At 41.2% G+C, this 26861-nt stretch overlaps 1 protein-coding gene and 1 long non-coding RNA gene across 5 annotated transcripts in view; one reads left to right on the forward strand and one right to left on the reverse strand.

Annotated features, from left to right (window-relative positions):
- The window catches only part of LOC141370573 (uncharacterized), a 39806-nt gene extending 28638 nt beyond the window's left edge, over positions 1–11168 (forward strand). Inside the window, exons 2-3 of the long non-coding RNA XR_012374741.1 lie at positions 9662–9719; positions 11048–11168. This is a non-coding gene — a long non-coding RNA (uncharacterized lncRNA). The remainder of the gene's footprint in view (positions 1–9661; positions 9720–11047) is intronic.
- On the reverse strand, positions 4651–19640 carry SIRPD (signal regulatory protein delta). Of its 4 annotated transcripts, none has more exons than XM_025876097.2 (5): positions 19386–19640; positions 18729–18864; positions 7757–8104; positions 5445–5795; positions 4651–5049 (listed from the first exon to the last, which is right to left on the reverse strand). In XM_025876097.2, the coding sequence occupies exons 2-5, from the start codon at positions 18802–18804 to the stop codon at positions 4964–4966; spliced, it is 861 nt and encodes a 286-aa protein (XP_025731882.1). In that variant the 5' UTR covers positions 18805–18864; positions 19386–19640; the 3' UTR covers positions 4651–4963. The 4 variants fall into 4 exon arrangements, with proteins under 4 accessions (XP_025731882.1, XP_073736744.1, XP_073736742.1 ...); XM_073880643.1 differs by having other exon boundaries at positions 5472–5795; positions 18729–18884; XM_073880641.1 differs by having other exon boundaries at positions 18729–18884.
- Between the last annotated feature and the right edge of the window lie 7221 nt (positions 19641–26861).

Consider the following 26861-nt stretch of genomic DNA (forward strand, 5'->3'; position numbering starts at 1 on the left):
TGTGTGTGTGTGTGTGTGTGTGTGTGTGTGTGTGTGTGTGTGTGTATGTGTGTATTTTACAGAAATTTTTAAGTTTAATGTAACTATCCATAAAGATGTATGGAGTAGGAACTTATGCATTAAAAATGTCTTTTATCCTAATAATATAATCTGCCAAAAATAAATTTTTAAAAATTTATTTATTTATTTATTTTATTACGTTCAATTAGCCAACATATAGTACATCATTAGTTTTTGATGTAGTGTTCAGTGATTCATTAGTTGCATATAACACCCAGTGCTCATCACATCACATGTCCTCCTTAATACCCATCACCTGGTTACGACATCTTCCCACCCCCCTCCCTTCTTCAACCCTCAGTTTTTTCCCGGAGTCAAGAGTCTCCCATGGTTTGTCTCCCTCTCTGATTTCTTCCCATTCAGTTTTCCCTCTCTTCCCCTTTGGTCCTCTGCACTATTCCTTATATTCCACCTATGAGTGAAACCATCTGATGATTGTCTTTCTCTGCTTGACTTATTTCACTTAGCTTAATCCCCTCCCATTCCATCCATGTTGATGCAAATGGTAGGTATTCATCCTTTCTGATGGCTGAGTAATAGTCCATCTTATATATGAACCACATCTTCTTTATCCATTCATCTGTTGAAGGACATCTTGGCTCCTTCCACAGTTTGGCTATTGTGGACATTGCTGCTATAAAACATTAGGGTGCATGTGCCCCTTCTTTTCACTACATCTGTGTCTTTGGGGCAACTACTTAGTAGTGCAATTGCTGGGTCATTGGGTAGCTCTATTTTTTAATGTTTTGAGGAACCTCCACACTGTTTTCCAGAGTGGCTGTACTGGTTTGCAGTCCCACCAACAGTGTAAGAAGTTCCCCTTTCTCCACATCATCGTCAGCATTTGTTGTTCCCTGTCTTGTTAATTTTAGCCATTCTGACTGGTGTAATGTGGTATCTCACTGTGGTTTTGATTTGTATTTCCCTGTTGGCTAGTGATGTTGAACATTTTTTCATATGTCTGTTAGCCATTTGTATGTCTTCTTTGGAGAAGTGTCTGTTCATGTCTTCTGCCCATTTCTTGACTGGATTATTTGTTTTTTGGTTGTGGAGTTTTAGAAATTCTTTATAGATCTTGGACACCAGCCCTCTCTTCATCTGTTATGTCATTTGCAAATATCTTCACCCATTCCATGAGTTGCCTTTTAGTTTTGTTGACTGTTTCCTAAAATTCAAGTTAGTTAACATATAGTCTAGTATTGGTTTTAGGAGTAGAATTTAGTGATTCATAACTTATATATAACACCCACTGCTCATCCCAACAAGTGCCCTCTTTAATGCCCATCATCCATTTAGCCCATCCTCCCACCCACCTCCCCTCCAGCAACCCTCAGTTTGTGCTCTATAGTTAAGAGTCTCTTATGGTTTGCCTCCTTCTCTGTTTTTATCTTATTTTATTTTCCCTTTCCTTCCCCTGTGTTCATCTGTTTTGGTTCTTAAATTCCACATATGAGTGAAATCATATGATATTTGTCTTTCTCTGACTGACTTATTTCGCTTAGTATAATACCCTCTAGGTATTATCTCTCCCATCTTATTGGTTGCTTTTTAGTTTTGTTGGTTGTTTCCTTCACTGTGCAGAAGATTTTTATCTTAATAAGGTCCCAATAGTTCATTTTTGCTCTTGTATTCCTTGCCTCCAGAGACATGTCTAGTAAGAATTTGATGCAGCTGAGGTCAAAGAGACTGCTGCCTGTTTTCTCCCCTAGGATTTTGATGGTTTCCTGTCTTACATTTAGGTCTTCCATCCATTTTGAATTTATTTTTGTGTATAGTGTAAGAAAGTGGTCCAGTTTCATTCTTCTGCATGTCACGTCCAGTTTTCCCAACACCATTTGTTGAATATACTGTCTTTGTGTGTGTGTTTTAACTTTTTTATTTAAATTCAATTAGCCGAGGTATAGTACATCATTAGTTTTTGATATAATGTTCAATGTGTGTGTTTTTTTAGCTGTCTCAAATTCCCTAAGCAGCTTGTTTTTTCTTCTCCGGAGATCACAATCTCTTATTCCTCCTGGTGTCATCTTGTGGAACTGCATAATGTCTGTAGCTCTGAGCCACTTTTTAAAAAAATTTTTATTGTTATGTTAATCACCATATATTACATCATTTGTTTTGGTGTAGTGTTCCATGATTCATTGTTTGTTCATAACACCCAGTGCTCCATGCAGAATGTGCCCTCTTTAATACCCATCACCAGGCTAACCCATCCCCCTACCCTCCTCCCCTCTAGAACCCTCAGTTTGTTTTTCAGAGTCCATCATCTCTCCTGGTTCGTCTCCCCCTCTGACTTACTCCCCTTCATTCTTCCTCTCCTGCTATCTTCTTCTTTTTCTTTTTTCTTAAAATATGTTGCATTATTTGTTTCAGAAGTACAGATCTGTGATTCAACAGTCTTGCACAATTCATAGCGCTCACCGTAGCACATACCCTCCCCCATGTCTATCACCCAGCCACCCCATCCCTCCCACCCCCGACCACTCCAGCAACCCTCAGATTGTTCCTGAGATTAAGAATTCCTCATATCAGTGAGGTCATATGATACATGTCTTTCTCTGATTGACTTATTTCACTAAGCATAACACCCTCCAGTTCCATCCGCGTCATTGCAAATGGCAAGATCTCATTCCTTTTGAAGGCTGCATAATATTCCATTGTGTATATATACCACCTCTTCTTTATCCATTCATCTGTCGATGGACATCTTGGCTCTTTCCACAGTTTGGCTATTGTGGACATTGCTGCTATAAACATTGGGGTGCACGTACCCCTTCGGGTCCCTCCATTTGTATCTTTGTGGTAAATACCCAGTAGTGCAATTGCTGGATCGAATGGTAGCTCTAATTTCAACTGTTTGAGGAACCTCCATACTGTTTTCCAGAGGGGTTGCACCAGCTTGCATTCCCACCAACAGTGTAGGAGGGTTCCCCTTTTCTGAGCCACTTTGATGGTATCTGTTTTCAGCACTTCTTTTTCTTTTTTTTAAATTCTTTTTTTTTATTATTATGTTATGTTAGTCACCATACAGTACATCATTAGTTTTAGATGTAGTGTTCCATGATTCATTATTTGTGCTTCTAAACTGCTCTGCTGTTCCTACTATGCTCTGAATCAGATGAGACAGAAACCATCCCCTCAGTCAGTCCCCAGACAATCTAAATTGTTTGATGCATGGTCTGTTCTGTTTCCATCTTGAGGGTGGAGCAGGTATGGGAGGTTTCCTCCTAATTGTGTTGCTACACCAGGTTGGGGTGGCATATGAGTGTACAAAACTTTGCAAACTTTCCTACAGCTTTCACTGGAATCCCTTCCTGGTTTTCCATTGGCCTGGGTGCTGCTCCTTCTCAGTTGGTTTCTAGCATTCTTCCAAAGGTATTTTGGTCCATAGAGTGTGGTTATTTGGATGTCTCCATGGGAGAAGGGTTGGGGACTTCTTAGTCTGTCATTTTACTGATGTCACTACCCTAAATGACTTAAAAACAATAATTTTTGCCAGTAGCTGGGAGTAGATGCATGGAGCTTCTTGCACTATCATACCATCTGCATAGGACTATTCCTGTTTTAAACCCCAAAGTTTGTGATGATTAGTTACAGCAACCATAGCAAACATACTTAGCTCAGTATTTAAAACTATATGTATAGATACCTTTTATTTATTATGTAGAAATGGTATAAATTTAATACATTTCTTACTCTTTGGCTCTTGACATGGAGATTGAACTTATTCACAATATTTTTCCTCTAAATCATTTTCATGTACATCCACACTTCCAACTCTAACTAGAATCTTCTTATTAGGAAGAAGACAAAGCCATAAACCCAAGGATTATGGGAGTAAGAGATCTGAGTTCTATTGTCCATTCCCTGTGTAACTTTGGGCAAGCCCAATCTCTGGGTCCCAACTTCCTCATATGTTACATTGAAGGGTTGGACCTTGGAGTGGACATAAATGTTGTCTTTAGTCTGTTGAACATTTATATCATTGGGTTGGTGGATACCCTACCTAGCATTTCCTCTCCCTTATAATAATGAGTAAGTGAAAGGCATAGGAAAGGCGATTTCAAATGACTCCCTGGGATTCATTTGTGGAGGCTGGGAATAAGAAGCTCTCTTTCCATTCTGGCTGCTAAGATGAGGTAATGAATGTCAACATTTTCTATACTTATCTGTTCCATTATATGGATTAGGTCTATGTGTAGCCAAAGCCAGGCAGAGATGAATAGAGATGAAAGAATTTCAAAGAATAAGAGTCTTGGTGGCACTGAGTCCTTAGTCCTAAAGCTCTGCATTGGATGCTGTGAGGAACCTAGAATCCTCCTCAGCTACAGGATCACATTAAACTAATATTTTTCATTTTTATCCCCTGTAAGGAAAGGTTCTTCACTAATATGTAGAGCATGCTAGAGAGAGCCCAGACCAACTTTACCTCTTTCTCCTACTGTCTGTACCCCTGAATTCCCTTGAGCCTCAGTTTCTTCATTCATACAATAAGGATAATCATTGTTATACTCAAGTTGCTATGCAGGCAAATACAATAATATGGGAAAAGTAGATGCTTGGTGTACAGTAGATGCCCAACAAATAGTAGTATTGTAGTATCACCAATTTAATCATTTCTCAAGCTGGATATTGCTCAGAGTTCAGAGGTTATAACAAAATAGAAAAATTAAATAAGTAAGGCTTTCGGAACAGAAAAAATGGTTTGAAATTGTACTTCAGTGCTCTGTGGATGTGGGAACTTTATCACCTGGCATCCCTTAGGACAGTGCTGACTTTAAGCAAACTGGCTTAACAAGGAGATGTTTTCTTTCCCATTATCGGAGGTCCAGAAATGGGGTTGGAACCAGGAACAATATGGCTGTGCAATGTTGTCAACCCACATTCTTTATATCTTTGCACTTCTCTAGAGCAGATTTTTCCTCAACTTGGTTCCCCTCATGGTCATAAGATGTCTCTCTGGAGCACCTGGAGCAACCTGATTGCTTGTTCCTAGCCAACAGGAGAGAGAGTTGTATTAGTTTCCCAGATTTCTCTGCAAGTCTGTCCTTTTCACTTATGGACACAAATTGGCTTAAACCTGTCTCATATTTGAGTTAACCACTAGTAGGGAGTCATGAAATTACCTTAATTTGTTTAAATCTAGCTATTGGGGGTGAGTTATTCAATATTGGGATGTCAACCAAAATATCCCTCACCATTCAATTGACCTTTCTGAGTCTGTTTCTCCTCTGTAAAACACTTAACTCACAGGTTGTTGAGAGAATGACAGATCAAATGTATAATGCACCTTCAATAATATTTAGCATAATATAGTAATTCAATGACTAGAGGATTGGTTAACTGAGATGATAGCCCATAATAGGGGGTGGATGAGACAAACTCACTAGTCACAAACACCTTGGTGCCCGGACCTGATTGGAACTCCGTGTCAGGTTTCCCCTCCTTGAATTTTACACAGTAGTAGATGCCAGTGTCTGCAGGAGAGAGTTCACTGATGCGGATGGAAAAGTCTGTGTTGCCAGGTTTGGTGGGGTGTCCAATTTCTTTTACTCTGGGAAAGAAACCTTCCTTGAAATTGTAGATTATTTCCCGGTTTGGCCCATGTCCCTTGAACCATAAGACGGGTCCTTTTGGGAATGAATCTGGTACACTGCAACTCAAGGTGATTGTCTCTCCAGTTGATACAGTCTGTGTCATCTCAGCTTGTTGCACCTGGAATATCTCATGTGTGGTTCCTGCAAAGAAATGCAGAATCATTTCCCATTTCTCATGCTCTGGCCCAGGCAGGACTGAGGAACTAGGATCCAGATCATGGGTGGGCCTCATTCATGACTTCTGTTAATGATGTGCACACACACACACACACATGCACACACACACACGCACACACACACACACTCACACACACTGAGTTTAGAGAGGCCTCTGCAAGTGGTGGAAGCTCCTGACCTGGGAGGGGAGTCAGTGCAGAGGATCAGATGTATCACCTCCCCAGTTCCACGTCCCAGCCCCTAACCAAGGAAAGAGGAGGACAGGGAGGGAGAGGACTGGGATTATGTATTGATAGTGTTTATAGAGAGAGACCAGTCCCTCTCCCATCTAAATGCCAAAAAATCACTCAATACATTTGGAGATGGGTCCAAGTGTCCTCTGCCGACCTCATACCTATAGGGAGTTCGGGATTGACCCTCATCTCTTTTCTGAAGGGTGAGCAGCCACTGAATTTGTGGAGATATTAGTGCTGAGAGGTGTGGAGAAAGGGTAAGTCAAGAGATAGCAAACCTAGAGAATCAGGAGCCATTTAGGACTACTAAATGGAGGCATGCAGGCAGAGTATGGTTCCTCTGCTAATCTGTCAAGGGGGAAGAGAGAGACAGTTTCCTCTTCTCAACAAAAAAGAGTAGAACCTCTAGGGACCTTATCAATTTTGGAGGGCCCACAACTGACCCCCAACACCCTCTGCCACCACCATCACTACCCCATATTAGTCAGGTCCTGGTAATCTCACTCCTTTCAGGTTGGCAAACTATCAAAAGCACAGATGGGCTAAGGTGTGGGTTAGAGAGACAAGGGAACTCGTGTCTGGTGAGGCTGGGAGAGAATGCGGGTAAGTGGCCTATGCTCAGACTTGTTGGTTTAAGGGACATATGTAAATTTTCCATGGCCAGTTGGATATCATGGAATGTGACTGGACTCGAAAAGAACATCACTGAGGAAGAGTAGTTCTCCCAGAAGAGCAGATAGACACACTAATCTCACTGCATTTAACGTAATTAATCCAGAGAGTGGCAAGAAGTAGCAAACACTGGTTGTCCTCAGAAGCGAATAGCAGAGCTGGGGGTAGACTAGGGCAGACCAGGGAAAGATCAAATGCCAGGGAGAGTGACTCAACCCCTCTAGGACAGCTTTTCCAAACAAGATGTGGGGGTGGGTGATACTCAAGCCCCATCCTTCTGGTCTCCTGGCTCCCCAGAAGCTATAGTAGGAGCCCACACCCACTCATTGACTTCCTGTGTGGGGAACGGGGTCCCTGACTGCACTGTGGTGGCCCCTCAGGGACCTGCCACCAGGCTTCAATCACATTCCAGTTAGAAATGGGTGAGTGGATTTGTGCAGGCTTGTAGAGAGTCTGCCTGCTTGTGGATCCGTTTGCTTTGGCTCAGGAGGTATTGGGCTTAGTGGGCAAACTCTACCCTGTGTTAAGATTTCATCCTGAATCTGGAAGATAGGATATGGCAACAAGGGTCAGTGAATGGAAAATGGGTCTTAGAGCATAGGTTAGAAGATACTCAGTGGATAGCTCTCATCCCAGGATTGTCCCCCAGACCTTAGAAAAGCCAGCTGGCCATGTAGGTCTGTTTTTCTCACATTTTGGATCATAAAGTGCACACCTGTAGTTGTATTGTGCTTACCTGGTGTCTTTTTATGTGAGAGTTTCCCTTGCCACGTGTCACTGGTTTGGTGGAGTTGGCCATCAGGGCAGGGCATGGCCTCTCAACATGGCTTGATTCAATATTAGGCACAGGACCACAGAATGGTTAATTAATAGGGCCATCTGCAGAATCTAACTTATAGGGTGGTTTGTGATTGAAGGGGCACAGAATCTAGTGTGTAGTGATGATTTGGTACATGTTTCAGATTTTTAAAAAATTATTTTTACAAACCAAGGGGTTGGAGTTTGTCAGGGTGTACTCACCATTCACAGACACAAAGGTGCCTGAACCAGATACATATGCCATGTCAGGGTGTGCTATTGTTAGCTTCACACAGTAATAGGTGCCCACATCTTTGGGTGACACATCACTGATGCGGATGGAATAGTCTGTTTGGTTGAACTCTGTGTTTTCCACTTGGGTTACTCGGGGGAATTGGCTTCCATTGAAATTGTAGATTAATTGTCGTTCTTGCCCATTCTCCCTGAACCATAAGACAGGCCCTGCTGGGGATCGAGCAGACACGTTGCAGCCCAGTGTTAAGATCTCTCCAGCTCTGACTGAAACTGAACTCTCAGGCTGGGTCACCTGAAAGTCTTCATCTGAAGTTCCTGGAAAGAAATTTTGCATCTTTTCTCATGTTCTTTGTCTTGGCCGAAGATGTTCTGAGGGTCTGCTTTTAGGTCAAGGTGGGGCCTCATTACACACTCTTTTAGCAATATGTACTGGTGCCAAAGTACGAAAATTACAAACTGGGTTGCCATATGGGATGAGGGGAAGGGGACCAATGTACAGAAAGGTGGAGGGTACCTTGCATCAGGATAAGAGAATGGCCTGGAGCATAGTAGATGCTATATAAACAGGGGAACTTGCTGAATAACAAATTACCACAAACTTAGTTTAAGGAAACACATATTATTTCATAGTTCCTGTGGACCAGGAATTCAGGCACAGCTTAGCTTAGCTGTCATACACAGAGGGAAGATGATGTGAAGACACAGTGGGAATTCCATGTACAATCTGAGGATGGTCTGAGGCTACCAGAAGCTAGGAGAGAGGCCTGGAACAGATTCCTCCTCACAGTTTATAGCAGCTTTAGTTATAATTGCCAAGCTTAAAAGCAACCAAGATGACCTTCAATAGGTGAATGGATAAAGAATTGTGGTACACCCAGACAGTGGAATATTATCCAGTGCTAACAACAAATGAGCTATCAACCCCTGAAAAGATATGGAAGAAGCTTAATCAAAAGGAGAAGCCTGCATACTGCATGATTCCAAGTATATGATATGCTGGAAAAGGCAAAACTATGGGGGAAGGGAATATATCAGTGATTGCCAGGGTTAGGGTGGAAAGAGATAAATAAGCAGAGCACAGAGGATTTTTAGGGCAGTGAAGCTACTCTGTATAATACTATAAAAGTGGATATCACTATACATTTGTCCAAATCCATAGACTATATAATACTAAGGGTGAAACGTAATGTGAATTATGGACTTTGGGTGTTAATAACATACTAGTGTAGGTTCACCATTTGTAATAAATGTACCACTCTGGTGGAGGATGTTGGTAATTGGAGAGTGATATGTGGGGACAGGGAGTAGTATGGGAAATCTCTGCACTTTCTGTTCCATTCTGGTGTGAAACTAAAACTGCTTTAAAATACAAAGTCTATTTATAAAAAAATCATTTCCATATCAAAGGTCATTTAGATTTTCTTCTATGATATCTTGTAGGAATTTTATAGTTTTGTGTTTTACATTTGAGTTATTTTTATGAAGGTTGTTAGGTCTGTGTCTAGAATCAATTTTTTTCTCTTTGCACATGGACGTCCAGATGTCCAGTTGCTCTAGCAACATTTGTTGAAAAGACTATTTTGCTCCTTTCCCAAAGATCAGTTGGCTGTATTTATGTGGGTCTATTTCTGGACTTTCTATTCTGTTGCATTGATATGTGTGTTATTCCTTCACCAATGCCACTGTTTCAATTACTGTAGCTTTCTAGTAAGTCTTGTATTGAATGGTGTCAGTCCTCTGACTTTGTTCTTTTCCAACATTGAGTTGGCTATTCTGGATTTTTAACTTCTCCATATGAACTTTAGAATCAGTTTGTCAATACCTATCAAATAGTTTGCTCTTATATTGATTGGGATTGCATTTAATCCTTAGATCAAGTTGGGAAGAATGAATATCCTGACAATATTGAGTCTTCCTATCCATGAATATGGTATGTATCTTTATTTGTTTAGTTCTTCTTTGATTTAAAACTGATTGCTTTAATTGGTTTTCTAGCTTTCTTTATATACAACTTGTACATATAAGATTTATACATATTTCTCTTTTTTAGAGGGTGATAATGTAAATGGTCACATGTGTTTTTAGTATATAGAAACATAATTGATTTTTTAAACATATTTTTACCTTAAAATGTACAGTAAATATCTTTCTTTTTTAATTAACATATGATGTATTATTTGTTTCGGGGTACAGGTCTGTGATTCATCAGTCTTACACAATTCACAGAGCTCACCATAGCACATACCCTCCCCAATGTCCATCACCCAGCCACCCCATCCCTCCCACTCCCCTCCACTCCAGCAACCCTCAGTTTGTTTCCTGACATTAAGAGTCTCTTATGGTTTATCTCCCTCTCTGGTTTCATCTTGTTTCATTTTTCCCTCCCTTCCCCTATGATCCTCTGTCTTGTTTCTCAAATTTCTCATATCAGTGAGATCATATGATACTTGTCTTTCTCTGGTTGACTTATTTAGCCTAGCATAATACCTTCTAGTTTCATCCACATCATTGCAAATGGCAAGATTTCATTTTTTTGATGGCTGCATAATGTTCCATTGTATATATATACCACATCTTCTTTATCCATTCATCTGTTGATGGACGTCTAGGCTCTTTCCATAGTTTGGCTATTGTGGACATTGCTGCTACAAACACTGTGGTGCAGATGCCCCTTTGGATCACTACATTTGTATCTTTGGGGTAAATACCCAGTAGTGCAATTGCTGGATCATACAGTAGCTCGATTTTCAACTTTTTGAGGAACCTCTATACTGTTTTCCAGAGTGGCTGCACCAGCTTGCATTCCCACCAACAGTGTAGGAGGGTTCGCCTTTCTCCACATCCTAGCCAACATCTGTCATTTCCTGACTTGTTAATTTTAGCCATTCTGACTGGTGTGAGGTGGTATCTCATTGAGGTTTTGATTTGTATTTTCCTGATGCCAAGTGATGTTGAGCACTTTTTCATGTGTCTGTTGGCCACTTGGATGTCTTCTTTGGAGAAATGTCTGTTCATATCTTCTGCCCATTTCGTGATTGGATTATTTGTTCTTTGGGTGTTGAGTTTGGTAAGTTCTTTATAGATTTTGGATACTAGCCCTGTATCTGATATGTCATTTGCAAATATCTTCTCCCATTCTGTCAGTTGTCTTTTGGTTTTGTTGACTCTTTCCTCTGCTGTGCAAAAGCTTTTTATCTTGATCAAGTCCCAATAGTTCATTTTTGCCCTTGCTTCCCTTGCCTTTGGCGATGTTTCTAGGAAGAAGTTGCTGCGGCTGAGGTCGAAGAGGTTGCTGCCTGTGTTCTCCTCAAGGATTTTGATGGATTCCTGTCTCACATTAAGGTCTTTCATCCATTTTGAGTCTATTTTTGTGTGTGATGTAAGAAAATGGTCCAGTTTCATTCTTCTACATGTGGCTGTCCAATTTTCCCAACATCATTTGTTGAATAGACTGTCTTTTTCCATTGGACATTCTTTCCTGCTTTGTCGAAGATTAGTTGACCATAGAGTTGAGGGTCCATTTCTGGGCTCTCTATTCTGTTCCATTGATCTATGTGTCTGTTTTTGTGCCAGTACCATACTGTCTTGATGATGACAGCTTTGTAATAGAGCTTGAAGTCCGGAATTGTGATGCCACCAGCTTTGATTTTCTTTTTCAACATTCCTCTGGCTATTCGGGGTCTTTACTTGTTCCATACAAATTTTAGGATTATTTGTTCCATTTCTTTGAAAAAAGTTGATGGTATTTTGATAGGAATTGCATTAAATGTGTAGATTGTTCTAGGTAGCATAGACATTTTTACAATATTTGTTCTTCCAATCCATGAGCATGGAACGTTTTTCCATTTCTTTGTGTCTTCCTCTATTTCTTTCATGAGTATTCTATAGCTTTCTGAGTACAGATTCTTTGCCTCTTTGGTTAGATTTATTCCTAGGTATCTTATGGTTTTGGGTGCAGTTGTAAATGGGATCGACTCCTTAATTTCTCTTTCTTTTGTCTTGTTGTTGGTGTATAGAAATGCCACTGATTTCTGTGCATTGATTTTATGCCCTGTCACTTTACTGAAGTCCTGTATGAGTTCTAGCAGTTTTGGGGTGGAGTCTTTTGGGTTTTCTACATAAAGTATCATATCATCTGCAAAAAGTGAGAGTTTCACTTCTTTGTCAGTTCAGATGCCTTTTATTTCTTTTTGTTGTCTGATTGCTGAGGCTAGGACTTCAAATACTGTGTTGAATAGCAGTGGTGATAGTGGGCATCCCTGCCATGTTCCTGACCTTAGGGAACAAGCTCTGAGTTTTTCCCCATTGAGTATGACATTCATATGGGTTTTTCATAGATGGCTTTTATGATACTGAGGTATGTACCCTCTAACCCTACACTGTGAAGAGTTAATCATGAAAGGATGCTGTACTTTGTCAAATGCTTTTTCTGCTTCTATTGAGAGGATCATATAATTCTTGTTCTTTCTTTTATTAATGTATTATATCATATTAATTGATTTGCAGATGTTGAAGCAACCTTGCAGCCCAGGAATAAATCCCACTTGGTCGTGGTGAATAATCCCTTTAATGTACTGTTGGATCCTATTGGCTAGTATTTTGGTGAGAATTTTTGCATCCATGTTCATCAAGGATATTGGTCTGTAATTCTTTTTGATGTGGTCTTTGGTTTTGGGATCAAGGTAATGCTGGCCTCATAAAATGAGTTTGGAAATTTTCCTTCTGTTTCTATTTTTTGGAACAGTTTCAGAAGAATAAGTATTAATTCTTCTTTAAATGTTTGGTAGAATTCCCCTGGGAAGCCATCTGACCCTGGCCTCTTGTTTGTTGGGAGATTTTTGATTACTGCTTTGATTTCCTTACTGGTTATGGGTCTGTTCAGTTTTTCTATTTCTTCCTGGTTCAGTTTTGGTAGTCTATACATCTCTAGGAATGCACCCATTTCTTCCAGATTATCTAATTTGCTGGCATATAGCTGCTCATAATATGTTCTTATAATTGTTTATATTTTATTGGTGTTGGTTGTGATCGCTCCTCTTTCATGATTTTATGTATTTGGGTCCTTTCTCTTTTCTTTTTGATAAGTCTGGCCAGGGGTTTATCAATCTTGTTAATTCTTTTAAAGAACCAGCTCCCAGTTTCATTGATCTGTTCTACTGTTCTTTTGGTTTCTATTTCATTGATTTCTGCTCTGATCTTTACTATTGCTCTTCTCCTGCTGGGTTTAGGCTTTATTTGCTGTACTTTCTCCAGCTCCTTTAGGTGTAGGGTTAGGTTGTGTATTTGAGACCTTTCTTGTTTCTTGAGAAAGGCTTGTACTGCTATATACTTTCCTCTTAGGACTGCCTTTGCTGTATTCCAAAGATTTTGAACAGTTGTGTTTTCATGAATTTTTTTAATACTTCCTTAATTTCCTAGTTGACCCATTCATTTTTTAGTAGGATACTCTTTAGCCTACATGTATGTGAGTTCTTTCTACCTTTCCTCTTGTGATTGAATTCTAGTTTCAAAGTATTGTGGTCCAAAAATATGCAGGGAATGATCCCAATCTTTTGGTACCGGTTGAGACCTGATTTGTGGCCCAGGATGTGATCTATTGTGGAGAATGTTCCATGGGCACTAGAGAAGAAATGTGTATTCTGTTGCTTTGGGATGGAATGTTCTAAATATATCTGTGAAGTCCATCTGGTCCAGTGTGTCATTTAAAGTCTTTATTTCCTTGTTGATCTTTTGCTTAGATGATCTATCCATTTCAATGAGGGCGGTTAAAGTCCCCTACGATTATTGTATTATTGTTGATGTGTTTCTTTGATTTTGTTATTAATTGGCTTATATAATTGGCTGCTCCCATGTTAGGGGCATAGATATTTAAAATTGTCAGATCTTCTTTTTTATTTTATTTATTTATTTGACAGAGAGAGACACAACAAAGAGGAAACACAAGCAGGGGGAGTGGGAGAGGGAGAAGCAGGCTTCCCACTGAGCAGGGAGCCCGATGTGGGGCTCCATTCCAGGAACTTGGGATCATGACCTGAGCCAAAGGCAGACGCTTAATGACTGAGCCACCCAGGTGCCCCAAACTGTTAGATCTTGTTGGATAGACCCTTTAAGTATGATGTAGTGTCCTTCCTCATCTCTTATTATAGTCTTTTGTTTAAAATCTTATTTGTCTAATGTAAGGATTGCCACCCCAGCTTTCTTTTGATGTCCATTAGCATGGAAAATGGTTTTCCACCCCCTCACTTTCAATCTGGAGGTATCTTTGGGTCTAAAATGAGTCTCTTGCAGACAGCATACCAAAGGGTCTGTTTTTTTTTTTTTTTATCCAATCTGATACCCTGTTTCTTTTGATTGGGGCATTTATCCCATTTAAATTCAGGGTAACTATGGAAAGATATGAGTTTAGTGCCATTGTATTGCCTGTAAGGTGACTGTTACTGTTATTGTCTCTGTTCCTTTTTGGTCTATGTTACTTTTAGGCTCTTTCTTTGCTTAGAGGAACCCTTTCAATATTTCTGTAGGGCTGGTTTGGTGTTTGCAAATTCTTTTAGTTTTTGTTTGTCCTAGAAGCTTATCTCTCCTATTTTCAATGACAGTCTAGCTGGATATAGTATTCCTGGCTGCATATTTTTCTCATTTAGTGCTCTGAATATATCATGCCAGTCCTTCCTGGCCTGCCAGGTCTCTGTGGATAGGTCTGCTGCCAATCTATTGTTTCTACCATTGTAGGTTACAGATCTCTTCTCCCAAGCTGCTTTCAGGATTTTCTCTTTGTCTCTGAGACTTGTAAGTTTTACTATTAGATGTCGGGTGTTGACATATTTTTATTGATTTTGAGAGGGGTTCTCTGTGCCTCCTGGATTTTGATGCCTGTTTCCTTCCCCAAATTAGGGAAGTTCTCTGCTATATTTTGCTCTAATATACCTTCTGCCCCCCTCTCTCTTTCTTCTTCTTCTGGGATCCCAATTATTTTAATGTTGTTTCGCTTTATGGTATCACTTATCTCTCAAATTCTCCCCTCGTGATCCAGTAATTGTTTATCTTTATTTTTCTCAGTTCCTTTATTTTCCATCATTTGGTCTTCTATATCACTAATTCTCTCTTCTGCCTCATTTATTCTAGCAGTTAGAGCCTCCATTTTTGTTTGCACTCATTAATAGCCTTTTTGATTTCAACTTGGTTAGATTTTAGTTCTTTTATTTCTCCAGAAAGGGTTTCCCTAGTATCTTCCATGCTTTTTTCAAGCCCAGCTAGTATCTTTATAATTGTCATTCTGAACTCTAGTTCCAACATCTTACTAATGTCTGTATTGATTAGGTCCCTGGCAGTTGGTACTGACTCTTGTTCTTTTTTTTGAGGTGTGTTTTTCTGTTTTGTCATTTTGTCCAGAGGAGAATAGATGAACACAAGAACAAAATGCTAACAGGGTAACAATGGCCCCAGAAAAATATACACTAAACAAATCAGAAGTGACCCGAAACCGTGAGGGAAAGAAAGGGAAAAAAAAATATGATCAGGCTGGTGAATAGAACAGAGCCACACACTAGATTCTGGGTGTATTTTGGTCTGCTAGAAGAAATTGCCTCTTTTAAAGAAAGAAAGAAAATTTAAAAGAAAGAAATTTTATAGAAAATTTTAAAGAAAGAAAAACTTATATACATACAAAAATTAGGGTAAATACAATGAAGGGATGAAATATGACTATAAAGATGAAAATTAAAAAAGATTTTAAAGAAGGAACTGATAAGAAGTTGGTTGAAAAAAAGAATGAAAAAAATTAAAAAAGAAAAGAGAATGTGAATCAGGTGGGAGACTAGGACAATGTTATACACTAGATTTAGGGTATCTTTTAATCTGTTAGAAGAAACTGTATCCCAAAATTTTAAAGAAAGAAAAACTTATATATATACAAAATATAAGGTTAAATACAATGAAGAGAGAATATGACTGTAAAAATGAAAATTAAAAAAGATTTTAAGAAAGGAATCGATAAGATATTGGTTGAAAAAGGAAAGAAGAAAAATTCAACTAAAAAATAGAAAAAGAAAAAAAGAAAGAAAATTAAAAAAATTAACTTTGAAAGACTAAAGCATCAGGGGAAAAAAGCCATGAATTCTATGTGCAGTATTCCCCCAGCGCTGGAGTTTTGCCGTTCTCATTGATCCGTAAACTTGGTCTTAGCTGGCTGTTTGTGCTGATCTTCTGGGGGAGGGGCCTGTTGCCATGGTTCCCAAATGTCTTTGCCGGAGGCGGAATTGCCCCGCCCTTGTGGGTCGGGGCTAAGTAATCTGCTCGGGTTTACTCTCGGGAGCTTTTGTTCCCTGTAAGCTTTCCGTACAGATTTGGAGGATGAGAGTGAAAATGACGGCCTCCTAATCTCCCCCCCAAGGAGCCGAGAACTCAGTGCCCCACTCCTCAGTGCGCCCCCAGAGAAAAGCAGTCAGTCACTCCCGTCTCCCCGGTCTCCGTCTGCACTCTGTGCTCACCCGGCCTGTGACCAAGCGTTTCTATCTCTGGCACCCGACTCAGTGTGGAGTCTCCAAACCCAGGAGATCCCTGCGGTGCGCTCCTGAGCCACTCCTCCCAGGGGAGGAAGGGGAGTCTCCCCGGATCTGCCGCTTGTTGGGTCCCTGCTGGAGGAGCAGTGGCCCGACTGTCACTGATCACAGTTTATGGCAACCCCGAGCTGAGAGCCCGCGCCTCGGCTCCGTCTCTGCAGCCAGCTTCCCTGCTCCAATACCTGGGAGCTCTGCCGCACTCAGGCACCCCAGTCTTTCTGTGACCCCGAGGGTCCTGAGACCACACTGTCCTGCGAGGGTTCCACCCCCCGCTTAGCCACTGGAGCGACGTCCCTCAGCGGAGCCGACTTCTAACAGTTCCGATTTTGTGCTCCGCAGCTCTATCACTTGCCAGAAGTGGCGGATGGAGGCCCCCTCCCCCGCCGTCTATCCTCCCGAATATCGCCTCGGATTCATTTCTCCGCACGTCCTACCTTCCAGAAAGTGGTCGCTTTTCTGTTCAGAGAGTTGTTGCTATTCTTTTCTTCGATCTCCTGTTGAGTTTGTAGGTGTTCAGAATGGTTTGTTACCTATCCAGCTGAATTCCTGGGACCAGACAAAATTTAGGTCTCCTACTCCTACACCATCTTGCTCCTCTCAAATAAATAAATTGCTGGAGATGGGGTAGTCCCAGGGCAAGAAGGGCCCTGGGGCGTCGGAAAAGTCCTGCCTGAATCTCGGCTATTAGCTTAACTGCTCAGCTCACGTCTCATGGAAGCCAAGGAGGCTGACCAGACTGGAGGTGTCCAGCGTGGAGGTGAGGCCTCAAGAGGTGGCCACTAGGAAGCCTGAGGCAAGCCATAACTGATTTTTGTATGTTGATCTTGTATCCTTGCTTAATGTGCTTATTAACTGTAAGAGTTTTTTTTTTTTTTAAGTAGATTCTTTGGGATTTTCTATGTAGACAATCATGTCATCTGCAAATAAGGGAAGTTTTTTTTCTTCCTTTTCAACTTCTTTCCCTGCCCCCTTCCCTTCTCTTCCCTTCCCTTCCCTTCCTCTCCCTTCCCTTTCTCCTCCATTCCTTTCTTCCTGTCCCTCTCTCTCCTGCAATTTCTAGTACTACGTTGAATAAGAGTTGTGAGTAGGCACGTCCTTCCTCAGTCTTTATCTCACAAAAAACCAAACAAAACAAAAAACCCCACAACAGTCTTCCACCATTAAGTATAATGATGCAGGGTTTTTTGTAAATGTTCATCAAACTGAGGAAGTTCCCTCCTATTTCTACTTTGCTAAGTTTGCATCATGAATATGTGTTAGATTTGTCAAATGATTTTCTGCATCAATTGATAATATCATGCAATTTTTCTTCTTTAATTTGATGTGATGGATTATGGTGATTGATTTTCAAATGTTGAAACAGCTTTGCATGCCTGAAATAAATCCTTCTTAGTCATGGTATATAATTTTACACATTCGAAATTCTATTTGCCAAATTTTGTTCAGGATTCTTGCATTTAGATTCATGAGAGATATTGGTCTGTAGTTATTTTTTTATGTACAGTCTATCTGGTTTTTCTATCAAGGTAATAATGGCCTCATCAAATGAGCAGGGAAGTGTTTCCTCGTCTTCTATTTTCTGGAAGAGATTTTATGAACTTGCTATTCACATTTAAATGTTTGGTAACATTCTCCAGTGGGTGTGTGTGTCTCATGTATTTTATTCTTTCCTAAAACATCCAAGCTTTCTTCCTCTTTGCTTATACTCAGATAAAGGTCTTGGGTTCCTCTTTCATCTGATCTAAATCCCTCAAGCCATCTGCTGTGGCAATTGGGACTCAAAGCCTCTGCCAACATGGACCAATGGGCTTGGGAAAGAGACTCCACATGCTTCTTTAGCTTTTTCAACAAGCAGAGGCAGAACTGCTTAGTTCTCTGAAGAGCCTGCAGGATTCAGCTTCCAACGCTGAACCAGAGACCTCTAGTGACCACTTCTGGCCAATATTCCATGAGCATGGAAACCTCTGCAAATTTTTAACAGTGATTATCTTAGGATGGAAGCATTGTGAATTCTTTTCTTGCTTTATAATTTCGTGTTCTCCAACATGCTTTTCTTCATTGAGAAGTTGCATCTGTGTGGTGGTAATAAATTTGAAAGACATGTTCTTTGTTCCCAGGGGATGGGGGATGAGAGTTCTGATGTGTGTGCTGTGCTCAGCCCTGTGACCATTAGTGTGTGCCCATTCCCTGAACAAAAGCGTGTGGAACAGACTCAGCCACTGGGAGATTTTGTGAACGGGGAGCCATTCCAATCTAGTTATATAAATTCTGGATGGATTAGAGAAAACCCTCCCCCAGGAAATTCTAGGCAAACAGGTGAGGTGAACACAGTAAACAAGCATAGGGGAGTCCTCATCACACATACCTGAGCCACAACTCACCTGTGAATCTCACCAGCAGAGTCAGCAGCAGAGATGGCAGAGGTGGGCAGGATCGGGAGGCAGGGACATGCATCATGGTGGCCCTAGAGACTTCTCTGTCTGAGTGTTGTCCTGGAGAGACCCAGGACTCTCTGCTCTAAGGAGAGAAGACACTCCCTGCCTCCATGATGTCAGAGGAAGGGGATTGTGATGAGAGGAAAGACCATGGGACTTAAACAGTTTTTCTTTGAGATTATAAAATGGACAGGCAAGGTGGCCACAAGCTGAGAAGTTGCTACTAGAAATGATTGATTTTCCATAGTTAAAAGCATGTCATAGACTTGTGCTCACTCCTGAGCCTCATCCCAACTGAGATCTCACCAACCTGCACCCCTGCTGATGTAGAGGTCCAGAGACATGGTGTGGGAAAGAGGTTAGAGTTTTGGAGATGGTGATGATTTGTGTCTTAGAGAATGGAAGGGGCTACAGGGAAGGTGGGGCTGGGGCAACACTCTGCAAGAGGGAAAGTAATACACCTAGAAACACAACTGAAATGTGAGGGCTGCCTCTGCTGTCTGTGCTGGGTCTGGGGCTAGCTCTGGGGGATAAAGTAGAGGAACAGAAGAAACATTCTTAGAAAGAGAAAGGAACAAGCATGCTGGCTTCTTTCTTTCTCACCTCTGCAATGGGCTCTACCCAAGCACAAAGACTGTGTTGGGACTCTCAGTCCACACTCAGCTGGTGACCCTTTAGTGTCCACGAGTCCATAGTCAGGCACTGACAGCTAGGGTGATTTCACTGTTGCTTCCTTGTGAGCCATGCCTCCTCAGGGATCAATAGGATGTTTAGGCCAGGAGAGGTGTTAGAACAAGAGGAGAGTCCACAGCAGGCCCAAACTGCATATAGGAGATGAGAAGACTCCTCTCCCCTTATGATGTCACATCCTATCACATTGTTCTGGAATGATGAATTCCATGCTGGGATGCCATCCATGCGCCCTGCTGTGGGTTGTACAGGATCTTTCCTCAAGGTCCAGAATACTACACTTCCTCCCACCTTCAGCAGACTTCACACCTCCCATCAGACTCTAAACTCTACAGAGTCTGGGATTTTTAGTGCCTTGATGGTCAGGAGCATTGGCTTTGCAACCAGATGTAGTTTAGGTTCCAATCCTGAATCCACTTTTTGGTGGCTGGCTTATATATCCTTTGACCATGAAATTTTCATTTGTATAGCTGAAATATTCAAAGGTGAGTTTATAGTCTGCACTTGGACAATTTCTTCTCCCCTTCAGTATGTGGCACATCCTCTACCCATTTGATCAAACCAAGAAGAGGCCCGTGTTCTACATCCTCAGTTGTCCACTCTTGTCTACAAATTACCAGACCCTGTTAGTTTTACCTCCTAAACACTTATTGAATCTGTTACTCCATCTCCATTGTCATCTCTGGTGTGAATGAAAACTATTACTTCCTAATAGGCTATCCCCAAATCTTTTGCCCACTGTAAGCTCTACTTCTACTTTATCCAGGGTCTACTACAACACAGATCTGAGTAAATCCCTTTTTTTGTATAAACAATTTTGTAGATTTTCATTGCTCTTGTTTATTAAGACTGTTTGCTGTATTGTATATGGTCTATGGCATATACTATGTGGTATACCTTATATGGTATGTTGTATGTGATATGTGGTATATGGTGTATGGTATGTGGTATTTGGTAATGGTACATTGCATATGCCATGTGGTATGTGATATGTGGTATATGGTATATTGTATATGGCATATGGTGTGGTACATGGTATGTGGTATATGGTATATTATATATGGCATATGTGTCTGGTATGTTGTATATGATATATGGTAAGTGATAGGGTAAACAATCCATCCTTCAATGACTTCCTTAGCACTTAGAGAAAAAAGGATCCCCACCTTTTCTGGTACCCACCACAGCCTGTCCCCTTCACATCAGGTTCCCTGGGAAACAGGTGTTGAGAGGAATATTAATAAGCAGGTCATTTTCAGGGAGTACTTTAGGATCCAATGGTAGCTAGGAGGAGCAGGGAGCGGAATTGTTTAGAAGAAGTTGAGCAGCAGTGAAGTCCTAAAGAAGACCTCAGTTGATCTCCTGTGGAGCTCTGGTGCTAGGATGTTTCTTCAGAGTTCTGAGCTGGGTTGAGAGGCTGGACCTTTACATCCCCATGTTGATGAGCCACTGGATGTGGCAATGTCCCAGGCATGACCTTGGGCATGGTGGCTCTCCTCAACTGAGGCCATCCCAAAGAGAGCTGACAGCTGAGGGCCATCTGCTCAGGCCTAGTGCATCGCAACCTCCCCCACCCTCTGCACAGCCCCTTCCACCTCAATTCCTTGGGCTCAGGACATGGATTAACTGCATCCCCCTCTGAGCTCCTAAAGCTACCCCACCTCACCCAAGCGTCCAGAGTTCTCTGACCCCTCTTGGTCTAACCTGGGCTTTACTAATTGGAAACATTTAGGATGAATATCATGGGGGACTGAGAAGCAGGTTCTTCTGGGATCTCTGAGTGCCTGGCTTTGGAGTGAGCTCTAGCAGAGGACAGAGGAAGGAGGAGAATGAACCTCAGAGCTGTGAAGTCAGATAAAACTTGGGTATAGAAACACAGAAGTCTCCCCACTGCACATTTCCTTGCCTTGTCACCCAAAGAGGGGCAAGAAGCAGAGATCCAGCTGAGGACAAGATGTTGACATACTTTTTAATAGACATAATTTTTGAAACAGTTTTACATTTAGAATAAAATTGTGACAATAGTACAGAGTTCCAGCTGTACACAGCTGCACACAGTTTCCCCTCTTATTAGCATCTGACAGTAGTGTGGTACATCTGTGATAATTAATGAGCCAATATTGGTACATTATTATTAACCAAAGTCCATAGTATATTTAGATTTTATCTTAGCTTGGGCTGCTATAACAAAACACCATAAACTGGATGCCTTGAAACAACAGGAACTTACTTCTCACAGTCCTGGAGGCTGGAAGTCTGAGATCAGGGTGCCAGGATAGTTGGGTTGTGATGAGAAGCCTCTGTGGCTGTAGACTGCTGACAACTTACATTCTCACGTGGTGGATGGGGTGAGCTGGCTGGCCTCTTTTCATGAGGGCATTGATCCCATTCGTGAGATCTCTGCCCTCAAGACCTCATTACCTGTCAAAGATCCCACCTCCAAATCCCATCACACTGGGGATTAGATTTCAACACATGCACTTTGGAGAGACAGAGACATTCACTCCAGAAGAGATTTCCTTAGTTTTTACCCCATGTCCCTTTCTGTTCCAGAATTCCATGCAAGATACCACATTACATTTATTTGTCATGTCTCATTAGGTTTCTCTCATCTGTGACAACCTCTCCAACTTTCCCTGATGGTGATGGCCTGACAGTTTTGAGGTGTGCTGCTCAGCTATGTGGTGGAATGTCGTTGCAATTTGTCGGATGCATTTCTCTTAAGCAGACCGGGGTGATGAGCTTGGGGAGGAAGATCACAGAGGAAAAGTGCCGCTCTTATCACATTATATCAGGGAGCACACTGTGGCCGTGGTTTATGACTGCTGGTGAACTCATGATCACCTGGCTGAACTGTATTTTTCAGGGGTCCCCTCTGTAGTTACTCCTTTTTCCTCCTTTCCATTTTGTCCTCTTTGGAAGGGAGTCACAACAAGCAGCCTGCCCTTCATTCATGGGCAGTTAGGGTCCTCTCCTGAGGGTGAAGTATCTAGTTAAATCATTTGGGACTTTATGAACAGGATATTTTTTCTTCTCTCAATTTATTAATTTATTCAATTATTTATTTATATCAATATGGGCTCAAAGTTATTTATTTCATATATGGGGTTATAGTCAGTCTTAGTCATTCAGGCAGCTATAACAAAATGTCCCAGACTGGGCGGCAAATAAACAAAAGAAAGCTCTTGCTCACAGCTGAGGAAGCTGGAGTCTGAGATCATGGAGATAGCGTGGTTGGGAGAGGGCCCTCTACAGATTTCTCTTTGTGTCCTCACATGGCTGAAGTGGCTGGGGAGCTCTGGGGGGCCTCTTCTATAAGGGCTAATCCCCATCATGAGGGTGGAGCCCTAATGACCTGCTCACCTTCCAGGGGTCCCACCTGCTAACACCATCATATGGGCTTGAGTATTCTAACACTTGAATTTTGTGGGGACAAGAACATTCAGACCAGAACAGAACCAGATATACTACTTTACTTATTTGTTCCTCAAACTGTTACACTTTGACCATCGGGAGCTCTACCAGAAGGTTCCTGTACCTGTTTGACATACTCCAATTAGTGGGTTATTGTTTTGTTTTTTAAAGTTCCACTTGCTTACTTTCAGGATGATAAGAAATTCTGATAGAATTTTTAAACACAAGAAGAGAGTAGTAATATTTAACAAAATGGTTTTAGGTACATGCAGCAGATGATGGAATGAAAAAAGATGTTATTTAAAATCTGACATCTTGTAAAAACTGATGTCTTCAAGGAAGTATTCCCCAATTTATTTTTTAAAAATGTGATGGCCTAAAACATGGCCATCATTGTCTGGCAACTGTGGACTGAGACAGTCCCTTCTCTGTCAGAGTCCACATCCTATTTGAGGAAGAGACAAACACACACAGGCAGTTCTCACTTTGCATGGTGTTGACATGCATGAATGTCAGTTTCCACAGGTCAGTTAAATACCATCAGTCCCCAAAACTTGGTTTCAGTTTCATTTCCCATGGAGGAATTTTCCATGAGCAATTGCATGATGTACAAACTTTGCTGCCACCTCTTCTTTAGGCCACCAATCTCTATGTAACTAACAGGTGCTCATCATGATAAGTAAGCATCAAATCTTTCAAAGCCTGTAGTGGTGGTTCTCTGTGACTCTGTTACTCACTTTCCCACAGAGAGCAATGCAGATGGTTGTGTTGTCTCCTGGTCTCCCAGTGAGGAACCCAGGCATTGTACAAAAGTGAATAGTGGCAAAAGGGAATTGGCACAAAGCTGAAAGTGTGATGTAGAAATGAAAAGAGATGAGACTGGAGGTGAAGTTTGAACTGAATGTGAGTGGGGCTCATGAAGGCATAGCTACCATGGGAATGGCAACTGGGATCCTGGTCCCCAGAGTGTGGATATGCAGCCAGAGGAGCAGAGTGAAGGCAAACTTACAACATCACTGAAGTCGTGGTGGTGGTTGTGGGGGGGGGGCAAAGGGTGAAAATGTCAAATTAATAATTATTCAATTAATAAATATTAATTAATTAAATATTCAAATTAATATTGTAAGGATTTCACAACATCAAAAGTGGAAGGGATGGAATGTTGGAAGTTGATCCCAGTTGAAACTGGAGTGATTCAGATGCTGGCTCTATATGGTCAACTATGTGATCAGAAGAGGTCAAGCACTGTGCACACTACTCTTGATGACTCTTTATAAAAAAATAAAACACTTCCCTTTTCAGTGTTTCTAATGTTTGAAATGACAGTACACCAAATAAATAATAGTTTTATTGTTTTTTCATTTCTCTATACATTCATAACTGACAGTTGGAGAATTTCTGTGTTTTGAAAAATGTTTTTAAAGGTCACAGAAAAATTGTTTTTCTCCCACTGATTATTGAGATGACTTTGCATGGTTTCAGCTGCACCATCATTGTTCTGTCCTGCACTATTGTGCAAAGTGAGCACTTATCATGTCAGCTAATCATAAGTACTAAGGAAACAATTTAATTAGGTTATGAGCTGTGGGAACACAGAGTGTGAGAGAGGAACTGATATCTTATATAGGGTGGTTTATGGAAAGGACTTTTAATAAAGTGATATGTCAGCAGAGCTTGAAAGAGGGAGTGAGTGAGTCATGCAGGTGCATAGGGGGAAGAAGTAGAAGAGAGACACAGTTTGACTTCCATTTCCATAGAATCACTGTGGCTTAAACTGGAGAGCCTGTTAGAGAAAAAGCAATAGTCCAGGAAGGGATGCTGGTGGAAGCAGCCCTGGGAGTGAGCAGTGTGCAGATTCTGGCTGGAGCTCACTGGGGTGTGGGAGGAGACTTGCACTCACTCCTGAGAGCTTTTCAGGAATTTTGCAAGTGAGTTGTTAAACACTGTTAGCCTGTAATTGGTCATAGTGGAAGTGTTGACACCACAGAAGTCCACAAGCACTACCAATCAGGCTTCTTTTCCCTTCTGAGAGTAGATTGTTTCACATTTACCCTCCCACCACTGGTCACAGCATTCTGAAGGCAGAATTGAATGTGGGATATAAAGAAAGAATGTTAAGGATGACTCCAGGTTTCTGGACTGCCAGCTCGAGTACACGAGCAGTGGGGTTGGGAAGGATGAAGGTGACAGAACAGTGTTCCCATCACAGGGAGGAGGGACCCTTCCCGCTGGGACTGAAGAGTAGCATATGTAGGCAAAGAGGAAGGAGAATAATTTTTCCTCTGCAAACCAGGATGGGATGCATTCTATTTTTTTTTAATTTTATTTTATTATGTTATATTAGTCACCATACAATACATCATTAGTTTTTGATGTAGTGATCCATGATTCATTGTTTTTGTATAACACCCAGTGCTCCATGCAATACATGCCCCCCTTAATACCCATCACCAGGCTAACCCATCCCCCCACCCTCTCCCCTCTAACACCCTCAGTTTGTTTCTCAGAGTCCATAGTCTCTCATGGTTCATCTCTCCCTCCAATTCCCCCCCTTCATTTTTCCCTTCCTTCTCCTAATGTCCTCCATGCTATTTCTTATGTTCCACCAATAAGTGAAACGATATGATAATTGACTTTCTCTGCTTGACTTATTTCACTTAGCATCATCTCCTCCAGTCCCATCCATGTTGATGTAAAAGTTGGGTATTCATCCTTTCTGATGGCTGAGTAATATGCCATTGTAGATATGGACCACATCTTCTTTATCCATTCATCTGTTGAAGGGCATCTCGGCTCTCTCCACAGTTTGGCTATTGCGGACATTGCTGCTATGAACATTGGGGTGCATATGGCCCTTCTTTTCACTACATCTGTGTCTTTGGGGTAAATACCCAGGAGTATAATTGCTGGGTCATAGGGTAGCTCTGTTTTTAAATTTTTGAGGCACCTCCACACTGTTTTCCAAAGTGGCTGTACCAACTTGCATTCCCACCAACAGTGTAAGAGGGTTCCCCTTTCTCCACAACCTTTCCAACATTTGTTGTTTCTTGCCTTGTCAATTTTTGCCATTCTGACTGGTGTAAGGTGGTATCTCAATGTGGTTTTGATTTGAATTTCCCTGATGGCTAATGATGATGAATATTTTTTCATGTGTCTGTTAACCATTTGTATGTCTTCTTTGGAGAAGTGTCTGTTCAAGTCTTCTGCCCATTTTTTGACTTGATTATTTATTTTTTGGGTGTTGAGTTTGAGAAGTTCTTTATAGATCTTGGATACCAGCCCTTTATCTGTAGTGTCATTTGCAGATATGTTCTCCCATTCTGTGGATTGCCTCCTTGTTTTGTTGACTGTTTCCTTTGCTGTGCAGGAGCTTTTTATCTTGATCAAGTCCCAAAAGTTCATTTTTGCTTTTGTTTCACTAGCTTTTGGAGATGTATCTTGAAAGAAGTGGCTGTGGCCGATGTCGAAGAGGTTGCTGCCTATGTTCTTTAGGATTTTGACGGATTCCTGTCTCACATTGAGGTCTTTCATCCATTTTGAGTTTATCTTTATGTATGGTGTTAGAGAATGATCGAGTTTCATTCTTCTGTATATAGCTGTCCAATTTTCCCAGCACCTTTTATTGAAGGGACTGTCTTTTTTCCATTGCATATTTTTTCCTGCTTTGTTGAAGATTATTGACCATAGAGTTGAGGGTCCATATTTGGGCTCTCTATTCTGTTCCATTGGTCTATATGTCTGTTTTTGTGCCAGTACCATGTTGTCTTGGTGATCACTGCTTTGTAATATAGCTTGAAATTGGGCAATGTGATGCCCCCAGCTTTGTTTTTCTTTTTCAACATTTCCTTGGCGATTTGGGGTCTTTTATGATTCCATACAAATTTTAGGATTGTTTGTTCCAGCACTTTGAAAAATGTCATTGGAATTTTGATCAGGATAGCATTGAAGGTATAGATTGCTCTGGGTAGCATAGAC

Source organism: Callorhinus ursinus, unplaced genomic scaffold (assembly GCF_003265705.2).
Source record: "Callorhinus ursinus isolate GAN/ISIS: 27379988/994484 unplaced genomic scaffold, GSC_fseal_2.0 scaffold38, whole genome shotgun sequence".
Classification (NCBI taxonomy): Eukaryota; Metazoa; Chordata; class Mammalia; order Carnivora; family Otariidae; genus Callorhinus; species Callorhinus ursinus.